The 18,280-nt window shown below is 45.5% G+C and overlaps 1 protein-coding gene across 13 annotated transcripts in view; it reads left to right on the top strand.

Annotated features, from left to right (window-relative positions):
- Nucleotides 1-18,280, top strand: part of dennd1a (DENN/MADD domain containing 1A) — a 173,962-nt gene that overhangs the window by 92,716 nt on the left and 62,966 nt on the right. For all 13 annotated transcript variants that reach the window (XR_009784583.1, XR_009784584.1, XR_009784585.1 and 10 more), the window contains one exon: nt 4,227-4,352. Coding sequence is in view for 10 of the 13 variants with exons in the window: in XM_061747897.1 (XP_061603881.1) it covers nt 4,227-4,352 (126 nt within the window). In the remaining 3 variants the exon portion in view is untranslated. The remainder of the gene's footprint in view (nt 1-4,226; nt 4,353-18,280) is intronic.

The following is an 18,280-nucleotide window of genomic DNA, read 5'->3' as shown; positions in this document are numbered from 1 at the left end:
TTAATTATAAATGATTAACATGACTTTTATATGTTGTCAGTTTCTGTATTTAGCAAGCTCTCCATTGATACCAAACTTTTTAATGTTGAATAAAGATTAAGAAAGTTATTAAAGTTTTGGAACACCCATCTCTTGTGACTTCAACCTCCGCGCATTGGCTGAGATGCATCCACGGACTTGCGTTTATAGGGGAAAAGGGACGCAGTTTATGCAGATAGGAGGCCGCGGGCACGAGCCTGTCATTTAGAATTAATTCTGATTCATTAACATACGCACAGTGGTGCGAAGAAAATTGGCCAGTACGCATGTGTCATAAATCTGACAGTAACTTTGCGTATATACTCAATTTGTGCGGAGAGTGAGAACCTTTCTATGCATTTATTAGTGAATACTGTATTTTCACGACCATAAGGCGCACTTAAAAGTCTCCAAAATGGACGGGGCGCCTTATAATGCGGCGCGCCTTATGTGTGCACCGATTTCCAAAATCTGTAAATGTGTGACTTTGATGAGCGCTCTGCTTGACTGACTGGGAGCATTTCCTGCCGACACGCTGCTCACATAGAGGAAAGGCGGACGTGACTGAGGACAGCATGTGGACATTAAAGTGGGAAGGGTGCTCGTGAAAGAGGACGCTAATGGCACGCCCCCAGTAGGTATCTAGTGCCGGTATGTGTATTGTGCAAAACAACATCGGTTTGGCTAAGGACCCCCGAAAATGGCAGCTACGAAGAGACGCGCTTTCGAAGCACAGTTTAAACTGCAAGCTATCAGTTACGCGGAGGAACATGGGAATCGAGCAGTCACGAGAGAATTCAAGATCAACGAATCCATGGTTCGCAAGTGGAGGAAGCAGGAAAACGCAACGGCATCATTGCTGAACAGTCCCCCCGGCAACGAGACTGACTCCAACAATGACGAGAGGGAACCCGCCATGTTTGATAGAGACCTTGCCCAGCTGTTCATTTCAGATACAGAAGATGAGGACTTTGATGGATTTGTGGATGAGGATTGATCAAAAAATAACGTGAGTACATTGTTAAATACTTGAATAAAGAACAACCAAACTCAATTTTGCTCCCGCTGCCTTTTTAGACAAGCGTATGTTTTAGCGTGCATGCATGCTACCGTATATTTTAAGCTAGCGTATGTTTTACCATGCCTGCGGCCAATAATACGGTGCGCCTTATGTATGTGTTAAATACAGAAATAGACCCCGTAACTGAGACTGCGCCTGTTAATACGGTGTGCCTTATGGTCCTGGAAATACGGTAAGCACCATTGTCATCGGCCAGGAATTTTCACTGGTTTTAAAGATTCATAACTTTCTTAATATTTGTCACAGAAAAATTATACTTACGTAATTCCTCGTGTTAAATGCGCATCCATATATAATACGCACCCCTAAAGTTGACCACAAAATTCTGGAAAACCCTTCTACCAATGTACAATGCATTTTTACAATGCATGATTTTGCTTCTACCCATATGATCAAAACATGAAGTATTATCTGTATTTTCTTAGGTTTTTTTCAAATAATTATTCTGAAGTTAAGCACTTTATTTGAAGGTAATACTTTTTTATTTACTTGCTCTTATTTTGAAATTCACAGCCCTACTTTTATTTAGTAAATGAGAAAACACATATGTTTGATTACCCAGGCAGAATTTGTAAGGTGGGTACAATTCTTTAAAGAAAACATGAAGGACCAGGGAAACACATTTAATTTTATTTCATTTGGATTCAAATTAAACGGTCAAGCATTTCAGAAAAGCATTATCATTAAACAAAACATAACCATAGAAAAATTCATGATGGTTGTTGTTCAGTCATCAGTCATATTTATAAAAAATAAATAAATAAATAAATAAATTCACAAATTCTCCCATAGTATGTAAACTTATGAGCACAACTATACATATATGCAGTCATACGTACCCCTGTCATATTGCAATGAAAGTGTAGGCTACACCTTTTTTATAACCACTAGGTGGCAGCGGCATATTGGAATGAAAGTGTAGAGCTTTTTCATAACCACTAAATGGCGGCATACATTTCTAAAATGTAAAAGATTTTTCCATTTGCCCCCATACCTATGTATAATGCGCACTATTGACGTTTGACAATTTTTTCAGGGAAAAAATGCGCATTGTACACGAGAAATTACGGTATGTCAAGATCTGTCCTATAATGCTGGTCTCATGTATCTCAGTTTAACTTTTACACACAATACTCTTTTGTCATCTTTCACTCTGTTGTAAAGTTGTGGGTTTGCCATTTGTGACGTAGTTACTCACAGGCGATTTTTGCTGTTTGTTGAATGTTTGCTGCATTTCTCAAAATGCTGGCCTAAAAACTGTATGAAAGAACACTATTTCTTTTGCGATGTAGTAAACTACACATTTTGTGGGTGCAGTGTTCCGTTTGTATTTACTTTGTTGACCAAAACGGCTCAGGAGGCAATGAGTGTTTAACTGTTGGGACAAAAAAAATTCAACATACTCTGTGCGTTCACCTTGCTCTTCGATTTGAAGTCAAAATATCTGTGCACTGCGGCGGCTGCATTTCGCTTTGCAATCATCCTTTTTTTTCCCCCTTTCATTGTTCCTCGTGTCTGCGACTATGCATGTGTGTAAGATAGTGGCTCCCCCTCCCTGCTCCCACAGAGACAAAGACTCTGAATCCCTGACAAGAGAAATCCCCCCCCCCCTCTCTGTTCATTCCTCTTTAAACAAATGCACCTCGCTGCTCAGACCTATGCGCAGTGATTCTCTTCTTCTCCAATCTCTTTGGAGGCGAGAGATGAGGAAAACCACAGATATATATCGAAGCTGGCAAAATTAGGGTTGCAGACCATGTTCAATGTTAGTGTGTTCTGAAGAGACGGTTTGCAGTCCTTATCAACTTGCGAGTGGAACCCCAACGAATGTGCAACATAATACTTCCTTGTATTATCCTGCACAATATTTCCACAAAGCAGAATATTTAACTTCTGTGATGAGCTTGATGATGCACCTGAGCCAGCCGAAAATGAAGATATACCTCTGACTTTCTCTCAGATGAGAGAGTGACTGGACATGCAATAAGGGATGCCATTGTGAGAAACTATTATTGAACAATGATTTTTTGCATGTGTCTGTAAATATGAAGTTTGCAATTTAAGTTAAATGAATGCTTTTTTGGATTTTTACAATTTTGAGAGGACTATTTAATTTCTACTTTAATTGTCTAAGGTGTGAAGCTGTATTGTTTGAAAATCAGTTGGAAAAAATATCAATAAATTGATATTTACTGCATGTTTTTTTTTTGTCTTGAGTTTGTTGTCACATTTCTGTAGGGCCAATTATATATAACTCGTGCACTCACTGTAGTAGTCTCGCCACGCTGCACTATTTGCATATCTGTTGTTGACCAATACTGGCCACTCATGCCAGAGTGGCATCTGCTCCATTTACACACTGACTGTAGAGTATCTGCAACATTTGCACAATCAACATTGTCCCAGATTATCTCACTACTAGTCACTTTAAACTGCATATATTCCTTGAAGTCTCTGCGCCCTTTGCACAATGGTCATTGCACCGGACTATTGCTATATTAGTCATTCAAACTGCTCTAAGTGCTAGAAGACTCTGAATCTTTTTGCACAATTGTAAAAAAAAAAAAAAAAAAAAAAATGTTGTCCCGGCATTAACAGATAACTAGCAACCCTTTATTGCTCAGTGACTGTTTTTGTCAATGTCTTTATGTCTCAAAAGTGTTCTCTTGTCAATTGACTGTCTGTTGTCGTACTAGAGCGGCTCCAACTACCGGAGACAAATTCCTTGTGTGTTTTTTGGACATACTTTGCATAGAAAGTTGATTCTGATGGTACATGTTATTTACAGTATTTGAACAGTTCAATTAAATTTCAATTACATTTTGTTCCTGAAATTCACCCTGAATCTACCCAACTGCTCGGATCAGAATAATCCTGTTTTTTGGGATCCAAGTTAGCCCAATCCTGCAGAATAGTTTTGAACAACACAAACTAAATACAGATTTAAACCAAGGTTGGATTATGTGATCTAATCCAATTTCAGAATCCGCTTTTGGGTTTTGAACAACCCTTTTTCAAGAATTGATCCAATCTATGATCCAAAATCCAAACAGATTACCTTTGAACAACTGGACCCTGATGATCATATAGATTTGTTCTAATCATTTGATTTACATTGCTCCATTAGGTTTCATCTCTAAAAAGTCGTCTGAAGAAGTTTTCAACAACCGCAGGCGATGGTGTGGCTCGTGCCTTCCTCAAGAGTCAGGCATCTCTGTTTGGGAGCTACCGAAATGCTCTTCAGATTGAGTTGGTCAGTAAACATTTCACACTGCAGATAACACATTTCACACAAAAAGAAACATAGCAGTTTTCTGCTCCCAACACTGATAGTGACATATGTGACACATTTCTCAAAACATTTTTTTTAAAATAATCTAAAAAACATTAACCTGAGGCGGCACGGTGGACGACTGGTTAGAGCGTCAGCCTCACAGTTCTGAAGACCCGCCCCCACCTGTGTGGAGTTTGCATGTTCTCCCCGTGGCTGCGTGGGTTTTCTCCGGGCACTCCGGTTTCCTCCCACATCCCAAAAAACATGCATTAATTGGAGACTCTAAATTGCCCGTAGGCATGTAGGTTTTTATGTGCCCTGCGATTGGCTGGCAACCAGTTCAGGGTGTACCCCGCCTCCTGCCCGATGACAGCTGGGATAGGCTCCAGCACGCCCGCGACCCTAGTGAGGAGAAGCGGCTCAGAAAATGGATGGATGGATGGACATTAACCTGAGTGTTTCTGTGAAATTGCTATCCTTTGTCTCGATGACCTATTTTTCCTTCATTCATTTCATTTTATTTGATCAATTGAGAAACGGTGAGTAGCAGTTGACAAAGACAATCTAAACAACGCCCCAGATGAGTAGGCAGCCTTTCGCAAACTTAGAATTGAAGCGTACTTAGCCTTCGCAATTTCTGCTGTGCTTGAACCCATTTGACACCTACACATGTGGCCAAAATTGTTGGTACCCCTCTGTTAATGAACTTGTGAAACAGGCCTGTACAAAAATGATGGTACCCTTACTTCATATTTTGTTGAACCTTTTGAGGGAATCACTGCAATCAAAAGATTTTTGTAATTTTCAATGAGACTTCGGCTCCTCTCAGCAGGTATTTTGGCCTACTCTTCATGAGCAGACTGCTCCAGTTGTCTCAGGTTTGAAGGGTGCTTTCTCCAGATGGCATGTTTCAGCTCCTTCCACAAATGTTCAATAGGATTTAGATCAGGGCTTGTAGAAGAGCACTTCAGAATAGTCCAATGTTTTGCTCTTAGCCATTCTCTGGTGTTTTTTGCTGTGTGTTTTGGGTCATTATCCTGTTGCAAGAACAATGACCAACAGAACAACAGAGACCAAGCTTTCTGACACTGGGCAGTACATTTCTCTCTTATATATATATATACCTAAATACTATAGTCTTGACATTTCATTGTACCCTGCACAGATTCAAGACAGCCTGTGCCAGATTTAACAAAGCAGCCCAAGAACGTATCAGAGCCTCCTTCTTTTTTACAGTAAGTTTTCTTGGTATGCTTCAATTTTTGCATCTGTGAACATAGAGCTGATGTCTTGCCAAAAAGTTCCAGTTTTTTATCGTCTGTCCAAAAGACATTCTTCCAGAAGAAATATATATTATATTATATATTCAAACAGTAGTGTGCTCCTTGATCACCTCCCATGAAGTCAACTTTGGCTCAAACGACGACGGATGGTCCGATCTGACACTGATGTACCTTGACCTTGGAGTTCACCCTTAATTTCTTTGGAGGTTTTTCTGTACTCTTTTCTTCCCGTTCATATTATCCGTCTCTTCAATTTGTGATCGATTTTCCTCCTGCGGGCAAATCCAGGGAGGTTGGCTTACAGTCCTGTGCATGTTCAATTTCTGAATCTGTGCAGCTGTAGTCAGAGGAACATCAAGCTGCTTGGGGATGGTTTTATACCCTTCTCCTTTATTGTGCTTGTCTAGAATTTTTTTCCTAATCTCCTTAGACAACGCACTCCTTCTCTTCCTCTGGTCCATGTTTAGTGGTACACAACAAGTCACCAAACAGCACAGCGATTACTTGTCACACTTTAAATACATCGACTGACTACCGTATTTTCCTGACCATAAGGTGCACCGTATTAAAAGGTGCAGTTTTTTTTTTTCTCTTCGTAGGTGCAGTTTTCGACTGCGGTCAAGCCAGCCTCCACTCGTAAAGTAGCAGTCAAGCCAGCCGCCCCTAATTTTGTTCATACTAGGCATTACGGTAATAAGTCGCCAACTCGCGGCGAAAGCCACCTTCAAAATAAAAGCTTCCCAATAATACGGACGTCAGTGCTCTTTGGTTAAGGAATGCAACCAGCAAAGCTAATTTGAATCTTGAGATACATTAAAAAATGTAGTTTATTTGATATCTTAGGGAAAAAAATGGTCAATGGACTGCACTTATATAGCACTTTATCTACATCATCACAGTGCCCACAGCGCTTTACAAAGCCTCACATTCACACACACACACACACACACATTCATAAACCAATGGGCAACTGCTGCCATGCGAGGCGCTGCCAGGCCCACTGGGAGGAAATTAGGGTTCATTGTCTTGCCCAAGGACACTTCGACATGCGGACAGTCGTAGCAGGGATTCAAACCTGTTCTACCTACTGAGCCAAAGCTACTCCAACATAATCCCATTGGTATCACAAGACAAGTCCAGATCTGTGTGACAGACCACCAAGGACTCCACTAAAAGAGCTTTGATTAAGATCTGATATTGTATTTCAAAATAAAAGTCTCTGAAAACTGCATATTTTGCTGTCTTTACCCCTAACTGAAAAAATCTGTTAAAAAAATTGATGAGATATCGCAACAGCGGTCCAGTTCTGGGGGACACTACACGACCCCAGGTCTCCAACAAAAGAGTTCCCACCCAAATCTGATGTGGCATTTCAAAATAAAAGTCCCTGAAATTGGTATATTTCATTGTCACTATCACGGATTTTAAAAATTCATTAAAAGAAATCTATGCGATATCGCAACACCAGTCCAGTTCTGGGGGATACAACACTGGACCGGTGTTGCGATATCTCATAGATTTTTTTTAACAGATTGTTTTCAGTCAGGGGTAATGACAGCAAAATATGCAGTTTTCGGAGACTTTTATTTTTAAATACAATATCATACAATATCTTCATCAAACCTCTTTTAGTGGAGTCCTTGGTGGTCTGTCACACAGATCTGCACTTGTCTTGCGATACCAAGGGGATTATTTTAGGGTGGCTTTGGCTCAGTAGGTAGAAGAGGTTCAAATCCCTGCTACGACTGTCCGTCCGCATGTCGAAGTGTCCTTGGGCAAGAGACTGAACCCAAATTTGCTCCCAGTGGGCCTGGCAGTGCCTTGCATGGCAGCAGTCGCCCATTGGTTTATGAATGTGTGTGTGAATGTGAGGCTTTGTAAAGCGCTTTGGGGACTGTGATGGTGTATATAAAGCGCTATATAAGTGCAGTCCAGTTACCATTTAGTTTTCATAAGATATCACATAAACTACATTTTTTAATGCATCTCAAGATTCAAATTAACCTTGCTCGTTGCATTACTTAACCGAAGAGCATTGACGTCCGTATTATTGGGAAGCTTTTATTTTGAAGGTGGCTTTCACCGCGAGTTGGCAATTTATTACCTTAATGCCTAGTATGAACACAATTAGGGGCGACTGGCTTGATTGCTACTTTGCGAGTGGAGGCTAGTTTGACCACAGTCATTTTCGGGGATCCTTAGCCAAACCGATGCACATACCGGCGCTATATACCTACTGGGGGCGTGCCTTTAGCGTCGTCCTTCACGCGCACCCTTCCCCCTTTAACGGCCAAATGCTGTCCTCAGCCACGTCCGCTTTTCCTCTGTATAAGCAGCGTGTCGGCAGGAAATGCTCCCAGTCAGTCAAGCGGAGCGCTCACAACAACATTTATAGATTTTGGGACTCGGTGCACACATAAGGCGCGTCGCATTATAAGGCGCCGTCCATTTTGGAGAAAATTTAAGACCTTTAAGTGCGCCTTATGGTCGTGAAAATACGGTAATTAAAAGTTTGAAGACACCTGTGATGCTAATTAGAGAACAACTTGTTTGAACATGTAGCTATGGTCAAATTATTTCCAGTCTTTTCTAGAGGTACTGTACCATCATTATTGTCCAGGCCTGTTTGATGAGTTTTTTTTTGTTTTTTTTGTTTAAAATAAATTGTTGTAAGAACAGATCCAGCTCACGTACTTCCTTGCCGTCTCAATTTCATTAGTTAATATTCATTACATTTTTATTTATTATTGCTTTTGTAGGAGCAAGGGAGAAAGTTCAGAAAATGACCGAGAAAGGAATAGAAAATTTGGAACAAAAGGCAATCTCGCAAAAAATGAAATGGAACGGCTGGAGTCATTTTTTTTTTACTTCTCAGTGAGAGGTTCCCACTGGCATAGGTGTGATTTATGTGGGAGACAGGGGGGACATGTCCGCTGCACTTTTTCTGAGCGCAGTTTTGGTCCCCTGCAGTTTATTATTGTCCAAAAACAATGCAACATGATAATACTGTAAATGGAGGCTTGACAAGCACTATGACCAAGAGCAGTGCACAGTGCAACGAGTCTCGAGGAAGCAGAACAGGCAAGTTTCCAGTTACCTGTAGTAAAATCTCTGACATGTTCGTGAGACACCCGCCATCATAGATATGAAGAGTAGATATGCCAGTGTCGTGCCTACGTGGAGCCCTGCTGGGGAGGTCGACGTTCCCATCACAGGCATTGCATGGACATTCAAATTAAATCATCATTTGCTCAATTCTCAACCACCTTTCACGAGATTTACTTTTTTTTCAATGACAAAGTGTGTGCTATCAATACATCCATCCATCCATTTTCTGAGCCGCTTCTCCCCACTAGGGTCGCGGGCGTGCTGGAGCCTATCCCAGCTATCATCGGGCAGTAGGTGGGGTACACCCTGAACTGGTTGCCAACCAATCGCAGGATACATACAAACAAACAACCATTCGCACTCACATTCACACCTACGGGCAATTTAGAGTTGTCAATCAACCTGTCATGCATGTTTTTGGGATGTGGGAGGAAACCGGAGTGCCCGGAGAAAACCAACGCAGGCAAGGGGAGAACATGCAAACTCCACACAGGCGGGGCCGGGGATTGAACCCCACTCCTCAGAACTGTTAGGCAGACGCTCTAACCAGTCGGTCACCGTGCCGCCGCTATCAATACAGATTATTATAATTTTATTTTTTTACAAGTAAAAAAAAATATGTATTTATACCAGACGGAGGTTATTCCCAATTCCCTTATTGTGATTGTACAGCATTGCATGCAACCGTATGCAGCAAAATGTGCTGGCATCCTTGTTCTTATAATTTTCTTGCTGTCCACACATGGAATGCGCTTACAACTTTGACCTCTATCTTAGCGTCACCGTGGGCTGCGTGTCGTACCCACCTATTCATATCTGTACCCGCCACCTCCTCATAACGTTCCCCGCAGTCCTGGGTCCGCTGTGACTGAGAAACAGGAGGACAGTGACTGCCAGGCAGAGGCCAAGGGAGTCTGCTAGGGGAAGCTGAAGAAATAGTTTTAAGCAGTGAGTGCAAAGAGGAACTATGCAGCAAAGTTGGAAAAACAGTTTAGCGCTAACGACTCTAAATCAGTCTGGCATGCATTCCAATCGCTGACAAATTACAAGTGACGATCCCCCCAAGCTGAGAACAATAGCACACTAGCCAACGACTTGAACACCTTCTACTGCAAATTTGAAAATTACACTTTCAAACCCCACACGCACCCAGCCGCACCACCGACCACTATCACTCCACCGACTTCTGCGTTAACCATTTGCGAACAGGATGTGAGACGCATCTTCAAACAACAAAAGTTGAACAAAGCGGCAGGCCCAGACCATGTGTCCCCATCCTGCCTCAAAGTCTGCGCGGACCAGCTCGCTCCATTCTTCACACAGATCTTCAATAGATCTCTGGAACTGTGCGAAGTACCATCCTGTTTCAAACGCTCCACCATCATTCCAGTCCCCAAGAAACCTACAATCTCGGGTCTAAATGACTACAGGCTGGACCACCTCAAGAGCGTCACAGGTCCCCTGCTGGACCCCCCTGCAGTTTGCCTACCGAGCGAACAGGTCTGCGGATAATGAAGTCAACATGGGACTGCACTTCATCGAAGAACACCTCGACAGTGCAGGGACCTACGCGAGGATCCTGTTCGTGGACTTCAGCTCAGCGTTCAACACCATCATCCCTGAACTCCTTTCTTCCAAGCTTCTCCAGCTCAGCGTCTCACCTGCCATCTGCCAGGGGATTTACAGCTTCCTGACGGGCAGGACACAGCAGGTGAGGCTGGGGGAGGCCACCTCATCCATACGCAGCATCAGCACTGGGGCGCCCCAAGGTTGTGCCCATTCGCCGCTGCTCTTCTCACTCTCCACAAACGACTGCACCTCAGCGCTCCCGGCTGTCAAACTCCTGAAGTTTGCAGATGACACCACTGTCATCGGCCTCATCAAGGACGGTGACGAGTCTGCATATCGACAGGAAGTGGAGCGGCTGGAGCTGTGGTGCGGCCGACACAACATGGAGCTGAACGCGCTCAAGACTGTAGAAATGATCATGGACTTCAGGAGGCATCCTTCGCCACAGGATGCTGCTGTGTCCTGCTCGTCAGAAAGCTGTAAATCCACTGGCAGATGGCAGGCGAGACGCTGAGCTGGAGAAGCTTGGATGAAAGGAGTTCAGGGCTGATGGTGTTGAATGCTGAGCTGAAGTCCACGAACAGGATTCTCGTGTAGGTCCCTGCATTGTCGAGGTGTTCTAGGATGAAGTACAGTCCCATGTTGACTGCATCAGCCGCAGACCCGTTCGCTCGGTAGGCAAACTGCAGGGGGTCCAGCAGGGGACCTGTGACACTCTTGAGGTGGTCCAGCACGAGACGTTCAAAGGACTTCATGACCACAGATGTCAAGGCGACAGGCCTGTCGTCATTTAGACCCGAGATTGTAGGTTTCTTGGGGACTGGAATGATGGTGTCAGCTGGTTTATAGCATGATCATACAGGGCCCTGTCCCCGCTCTGATATGCGTCCTCCTTGGCTTGGCGAAGCTGCTTAAGTTTGGCAGTGAACCACGACTTGTTGTTGCTGAATGTGCGAAATGACTTTGTTGGTACATATACCTCTTCACAGAAACTATATAATATTTTAAGAACTTTGCATGAATGCCACCAGTGGTACCAGCGCAATAGCGCCACTACTGATTGTATTTTTGCAAATTTGATTGTCTGATATCAAATCTGTTTGTCAAATGAACCAGATGAAATGTTTCACCCCCTCCTTGAGCTGTCACCTTATCGTGGTGGAGGGGTTTGTGTGTCCCAATGATCCTAGGAGCTAAGTTGTCTGGGCCTTTATGGCCCTGGCAGGGTCACCCATGACAAACAGGTCCTAGGTGAGGGACCAGACAAAGCATGGCTCAAAGACCCCTTATGATGACGACAAATGATGGACTTGGTTTTCCCTTGCCCGGACGCGTGTCACCGGGGCTCCCCACTGGAGCCAGGCCTGGTGGTGGGGCTCGAAGGCGAGCGCCTGGTGGCCGGGCCTGCACCCATGGGGCCCGGCCGGGCACAGCCCGAAAGGGTAACGTGGGTCCCCCTTCCCATGGGCTCATCACCTGTGGGAGGGGCCATAGGGGTCGGGTGCAGTGTGAGCTGGGCGGTCCCCGGCTAAAGAAGCTGGCTGTAGGGACGTGGAATGTCACCTCTCTGGCAGGGAAGGAGCCAGAGCTCGTGTGTGAGGTCGAGAAGTTCCGACTAGGTATAGTCGGACTCCCCTCCACACACAGCTTGGGCTCTGGTACCAGTCCTCTCGAGAGGGGTTGGACTCTTTTCCACTCTGGAGTTGCCCACGGTGAGAGGCGGCGAGCAGGTGTGGGCATACTTATTGCCCCCCGGCTCGGCGCCTGTACGTTGGGGTTCACCCCGGTGTACAAGAGTGTAGACTCCCTCCGCCTTCGGGTGGTGGGACGGGTCCTGACTGTTGTTTGTGCCAATGCACCAAACAGAGTACCCACCCTTTTTGGGGTCCGCTGAGGACTCCTTCGTTCTGCTGGGGAACTTCAATGCTCACGTGGGCAATGACAGTGAGACCTGGAAGGGCATGATTGGGAGGAACGGCCCCCCCCCCCCGATCAGAACCCGAGCGGTGTTCTGTTATTGGACTTCAGTGCTCATCACGGATTGTCCATAACGAACACCATGTTCAAGCATAAGGGTGTCCACACGTGCACTTGGCACCAGGACACCCTAGGTCGCAGTTTGATGATCGACATTGTGGTCGTGTTGTCTTGGACACTCGGGTGAAGAGAGGGGTGGAGCTGTCAACTGATCACCACCTGGTGGTGAGTTGGCTCAGATGGTGGGAGAAGATGCCGGTCCGACGTGGCAGGCCCAAACGTATTGTGAGGGTTTGCTGGGAACGTCTGGCGGAATCCCCTGTTAGAAGGAGTTTCAACTCCCACCTCCAACAGAACTTTGGTCATGTTCCGGGGGAGGAGGGGGGACATCGAGTCCGAGTGGACCGTGTTCCGCGCCTCCATTGCTGAGGCGGCCGACCGGAGCTGTGGCCGTAAGGTGGTCGGTGCCTGTCGTGGCGGCAATCCCTGAACCCGTTGGTGGACACCAACGGTGAGGGATGCCGTCAAGCTGAAGGAGGAGTCTTATTTGGCCTTTTTGGCCTGTGGGACTCCTGAGACAGCTGATGGGTACCGGCTGGCCAAGCGGAATGCAGCTTCGGTGGTCGCTGAAGCAAAAACTCGGGTATGGGAGGAGTTCGGTGAGGCCATGGAAAAAAACTGCCGGACGGCTTCGAGGATATTCTGGTCCAACATCCGCCGTCTCAGGAGAGGAAAGCAGTGCACCACCAACACTGTGTATAGTGGGGATGGGGCGCTGCTGTTCTCGACTCGGGACGTTGTGAGTCGGTGGGGAGAATACTTCGAAGACCTCCTCAATTCCACCAACATACCTTCCCATGAGGAAGCAGAGTGTGGGTTCTCTGAGGCGGGCTCTCCTATCTCTCGGTTTGAGGTCACCGAGGTAGTTAAAAAGCTCCTCGGTGCAAAGCCCCGGGGGTGGATGAGATTCGCCCGGAGTTCCAAAAGGCTCTGGATGTTGTAGGGCTGTCCTGGTTGACACGCCTCTGCAACATCGCGTGGACATTGCAGACAGTGCCTCTTGATTGGCAGACTTTTTTAAGAAGGGAGACCGGAGGGTGTGTTCCAACTACAGGGGGATCACACTCCTCAGCCTCCCTGGTAAGGTCTATTCAGGGGTGCTGAAGAGGAGGGTCCGTCGGGAAGTCGAATCTAAGATTCAGGAGGAGCATTGTGGTTTTCGTCCTGGCCGTGGAACAGTGGACCAGCTTCACACCCTCGGCAGGGTCCTTGAGGGTGCATGGGAGTTCGCCCAACCAGTCTACATGTGTTTTGTGGACTTGGAGAAGGCGTTCAACCGTGTCCCTCAGGGAGTCCTGTGGAGGGTGCTTCGGGAGTATGGGGTACCGAACCCCCTGATACGGGCTGTTCGGTCCCTGTAAGACCAGAGTCAGTGTTTGGGCTGCATACCTGGCAGTAAGTCGGACTCGTTCCCGGTGAGGGTTGGACTCCGCCAAGGCTGCCCTAGGTCACCGATTCTGTTCATAACTTTTATGGACAGAATTTCAAGGCGCAGCCGAGGCGTAGAGGGGGTCCGTTTTGGTGGCCTCAGTATTCCATCTCTGCTTTCTGCAGATGATGTGGTTCTGTTGGCTTCATCAAGCCGTGACCTCCAACTCTCACTGGAGCAGTTCGCAGCCGAGTGTGAAGCGGCTGGGATGAGAATCAGCACCTCCAAATCTGACACCATGGTCCTCAGTCAGAAAAGGGTGACGTGCCCTCTCCAGGCCGGGGATGAGATCCTGCCCCAAGTGGAGGAGTTCAAGTATCTTGGGGTCTTGTTCACGAGTGAGGGAAGAATGGAACCGGAGATCAACAGGCTGATCGGTGCAGCGTCTGCAGTGATGCGGACTTTGTATCGGTTCGTTGTGGTAAAGAAGGAGCTAAGCCGAAAGGCGAAGCTCTCAATTTACCGGTCGATCTACGTTCCTTTCCTCACCTGTGGGTGTGGGTCATAACCGAAAGAACAAGATCCCGGATACATGCGGCCGAAATGAGTTTCCTCCACAGGGTGTCGGGGCTCTCCCTTTGAGATAAGGTGAGAAGCTCGGTCATCCGGGAGGATCTCAGAGTAGAGTCGCTGCTCCTCCGCATCGAAAGGAGCCAGATGAGGTGGCTGGGGCATCTGATTCGGATGCCTCCCGGACGCCTCCCTGGTGAGGTGTTCCGGGCATGTCCCACCGGGAGGAGACCCCGGGGACGACCCAGGACACGCTGGAGAGACTACGTCCTTCGGCTGGCCTGGGAACGCCTGGAGCTGGATGAAGTGGCTGAGGAGAGGAAAGTCTGGGCGTCTCTGCTAAAGCTACTGCCCCTGCGACCCGACCCGAATAAGCGGTAGAAAGTGGATGGATGGATGGAAATGTTTCACCCCACACAACACAAATGCCACATTGCAAATATTACAGTGTTCTCAACAACCACATACAATTGATATATTCGTTCCAGGGATTAAATAGAATGTGCGCGTGACAATGCAAGGCTGGAAAATGATCTCGTTATCCCACTGGTTTTAAACCACAAAATAATCCTAAAATGGAAAAGTAACATTCAGAGGCGATCCATTTTCCCTTTCGGTCCCGGAGGCGGGGGGAAAAGGAGGGGGAACCACCCCCTTTGTTCGGGGGCTCTCGTTCAACCAAGTTGCCGAAGACTGGCTCAGCCAGGACGCCCCACCTCGCACCACGAGGTGACGAGGACATATCGGACCCTTCCCCGCCTCAGGGCATCCTGCCAGCCCCGAGCTACCCTTGCGGGTGCCTGGCCAAACTCCGTGGGTAAGGAAGCAGCACACATCCGCTCCGAACGTCTTGCGAACAGCGACATATGGCCTACCCTGGAAGTTTTTGTTTTCCTGCTCTTCTTTTTTCTGCCTTCCTCCTTTCCCGCCATTTCCACCTGTTCCCCCCGTGCGGACCGGACCATCCAAACATTCGGGAGATCGACCCGCCTGCCTAAACTATGTTCCACGCACGTAAATCCAATTTGCAGTCTACTAAAAGTACAGATTAGTGCATATTTGGGTTTAAATTAACGAGAATATGAACCCCCAGCTCTCTGCATTGTTACTACACGCTCCTTCCACCTTCATATCACAAGTTAGTCTCCTTAACCAATATTTGTCTGTCCGTTGTGTTTTCTTTCCTGCATTGTTCCCTTGTAGATTCGTATGTTAGATCACATTAAATTTTCTATAAAAATTCACTACCTGTATCATTTGTGTGTGTTTGGGTTCGACAAAAGACCTCTGGTTATCAAGAACTCTTATCTAATTCATGTAGCCTGCAAATTACGAGACTGATGAAAGGTTTGGCGTCACTTTGTCCTGAAGTTTTATACATCTAAAAAAGTGACGTGGTGTCCCTTTATGAGACAAATTAGTTTGATTTACACGTCAAAGCGTAAATCGGACTAACCGGAAGTGAACGCAGGCGTTTATCTTCCGTCGTATCTTTTTCCAAATTAATTACATTTTATTCAACCCCCATATACGCTACAGTTGTAATCATAATAGTTGTAATTGTACCTTAATAAATGTTGGAAACAAAAATTTCTAAATGATTTAATGCAGACTACTGGATTTAAAGAAGAAAAAAAAGGTTGAAACCACTGCTACAACAAATTTCGGCGGCCTTGGTGTCCTCAATGGAAAAATATGGCCATGGGTGCAACAACAACCATAGGGAGGACAGATGTTTTATGTTCTCTGAGTAGTTTACTATCCCACACTTTGAAAACATCTGCGATATGGTGAAAGTGTCCAACACACTGGTGAGTTTATTTGGGTTGCCTCAGACCTTAAAAATCCACCCACATCCACTTTTCCAGCGCTAAGCCCTTCATCCTGACCAACTAGGACTATTGTGTGCAGCTCCTTAGAGGGTTTACTATCAGTTTGTTGGGATATACCATTATGTCGTGTGAAAAACTATGAACATTCCTGTGAATATTGTCATTTATCCAGGTCATTTCATTCCCAGGGTATTGAATTGTTCGCAACTGGACTGTTCTGGTTATCTTAGAAGACATTTTAAATCTCATCTCAGCAGGCTTCATCAGTTCATGCTACAAGACTTAATTAGGACAGCACTAACCTGAGTTGGTGTGCAAAAACTAAACTATTTATGCTCCAGGTTAGATGTATGCCCCAAACCACGGATGGTATCATTCTTTTGGAATGCAAAAAAGGACAGTCGTTAAGGTACCAGAGGCCACTGTGCATCAACAATGGTCATTAGATGGAAACTCCCTCATTTATATTCCATTCAGTTGCAAAATGGTAGTGGAGCTTTGTTTTTTTGTGTGTGTGTAATTTGTTGGAGGCAGAATTATTGAGTTTGTTTGGAATGGATGAAAGGATGGCATGTATGTAGGTGTTGTCTTAAGCCACCTCCTCTGTTAAGCGATGGTCTTTCGATCTTCACATAGGTGGCCTCTCTCACTCTTTCAAACCATCTGCTGGGTCCGAAATGTCCGGTATTGCATCGCCAAATGCGATATAAAATGAAGTCTTTACTGATTTATTCCCCAATTTCCATCGCTACAATATCCGATACTTGTTTTGAGCCGTTTATTTCTCGTAACTCGACGACAAGTGCACGGATTGATAACAGAAATGAAACTGCCTCTCGCCCCACTGCAGCGGCGAAGCGGCTTGCCAGCCGGACTCAGGCGTGGCACTCACGCACGGGAAGGAGTAGTGCTATGTGATTATATTATGATGTGATTCATGGTATTATATTAAAATGTCTATCGTGTCATTTAACCCCATAGTTTTTATGTTGTTAATTAGATGTCTGGGTGGCGGCAGGTATTGGGTATTAGCTCTGTTTAACTTGCTATGCTAACGTAGCTTCCTGGCATTCATTGCGTCTCACTCTCCCGGTATCAGTAATCGATTTACACTCAATCAATACAATTTGATTTGAATGCCAACGTATATTTGATTGACAGGTGAAGGGCTTGTCTTCAGCAGACCACACAGTAGCCGGGTTTACATGGAGACTGTTTTGTCATTCCGATTGAAATCATTCCGATAGAAGATCTCTGGTCAGCTGTTTACATGTGACGTGATCTATTCCGATAGGGAGTATACATGATGTGTACTACATTTAATCGGAACAGCTGTGTGACATGCGCACTTCGTGTCTTTTATCAAGATGGAGGTCCGTCGTCTACTTATTACAGTAGTTGGGATTATTTTTGTGTTTATTTAAAAAATGCTTGATTAAAAACAACTTGAGTAGTTAAAAACAAGATATCCGTCGCATACGAGCTCTATCTGGAGCAGCCATATTTGCGCCGTGTGTAAACGATGTCACCGCACATTTACGTCGAGACGAGGAATGTGCAGATCGAGCTTTTTCCAGCTGTATTCTGAATGATGGAATGAATTTACTTCTGATTGGTTTTACAAAAGGAATATTGAACCCCTGTGAAACCGAATTCCATTCGGATTCAGCCTGTCTATTCTGATTGATTGTTTATATAGAGCCTCTTCGGTTTAGGCTTCTAAACTGATAATCGGAAGGCTCTATACAAACCAGGCTAGTCTAGCAGCTCCATCCATTCATCCATTCTCTTAACCGCTTATCCTCACTAGGGTCGAAGGTGTGCTGGCGCCTATCTCAGCTGACTCTCAGCGAGAGGCGGGGTACATGCTGAACTGGTCGCCAGCCAATCATAGGGCACATATACAGCAGCTGAAATAAGTATTTAACACATCACCATTTTTCTCACTAAATATACTTCCAAATGTGTTATAGGCATGAACATTTCACCAGATGTTGGGAACAACCCAAGTAATCCATACATACAAAGAAAGTAGAACAAATAACCTCAGGAATTAAGTTGAAAAAAAAAATTAAGAAAGGGAGGTGCAAAAACGCATGGAAAGCCAAGACAACACCTAAAATCTATCAATAATCAGAC

The sequence above is a fragment of the Phyllopteryx taeniolatus genome, chromosome 15 (genome assembly GCF_024500385.1).
Source record: "Phyllopteryx taeniolatus isolate TA_2022b chromosome 15, UOR_Ptae_1.2, whole genome shotgun sequence".
Classification (NCBI taxonomy): domain Eukaryota; kingdom Metazoa; phylum Chordata; class Actinopteri; order Syngnathiformes; family Syngnathidae; genus Phyllopteryx; species Phyllopteryx taeniolatus.
This window is presented reverse-complemented; position numbering and strand designations above follow the sequence as displayed.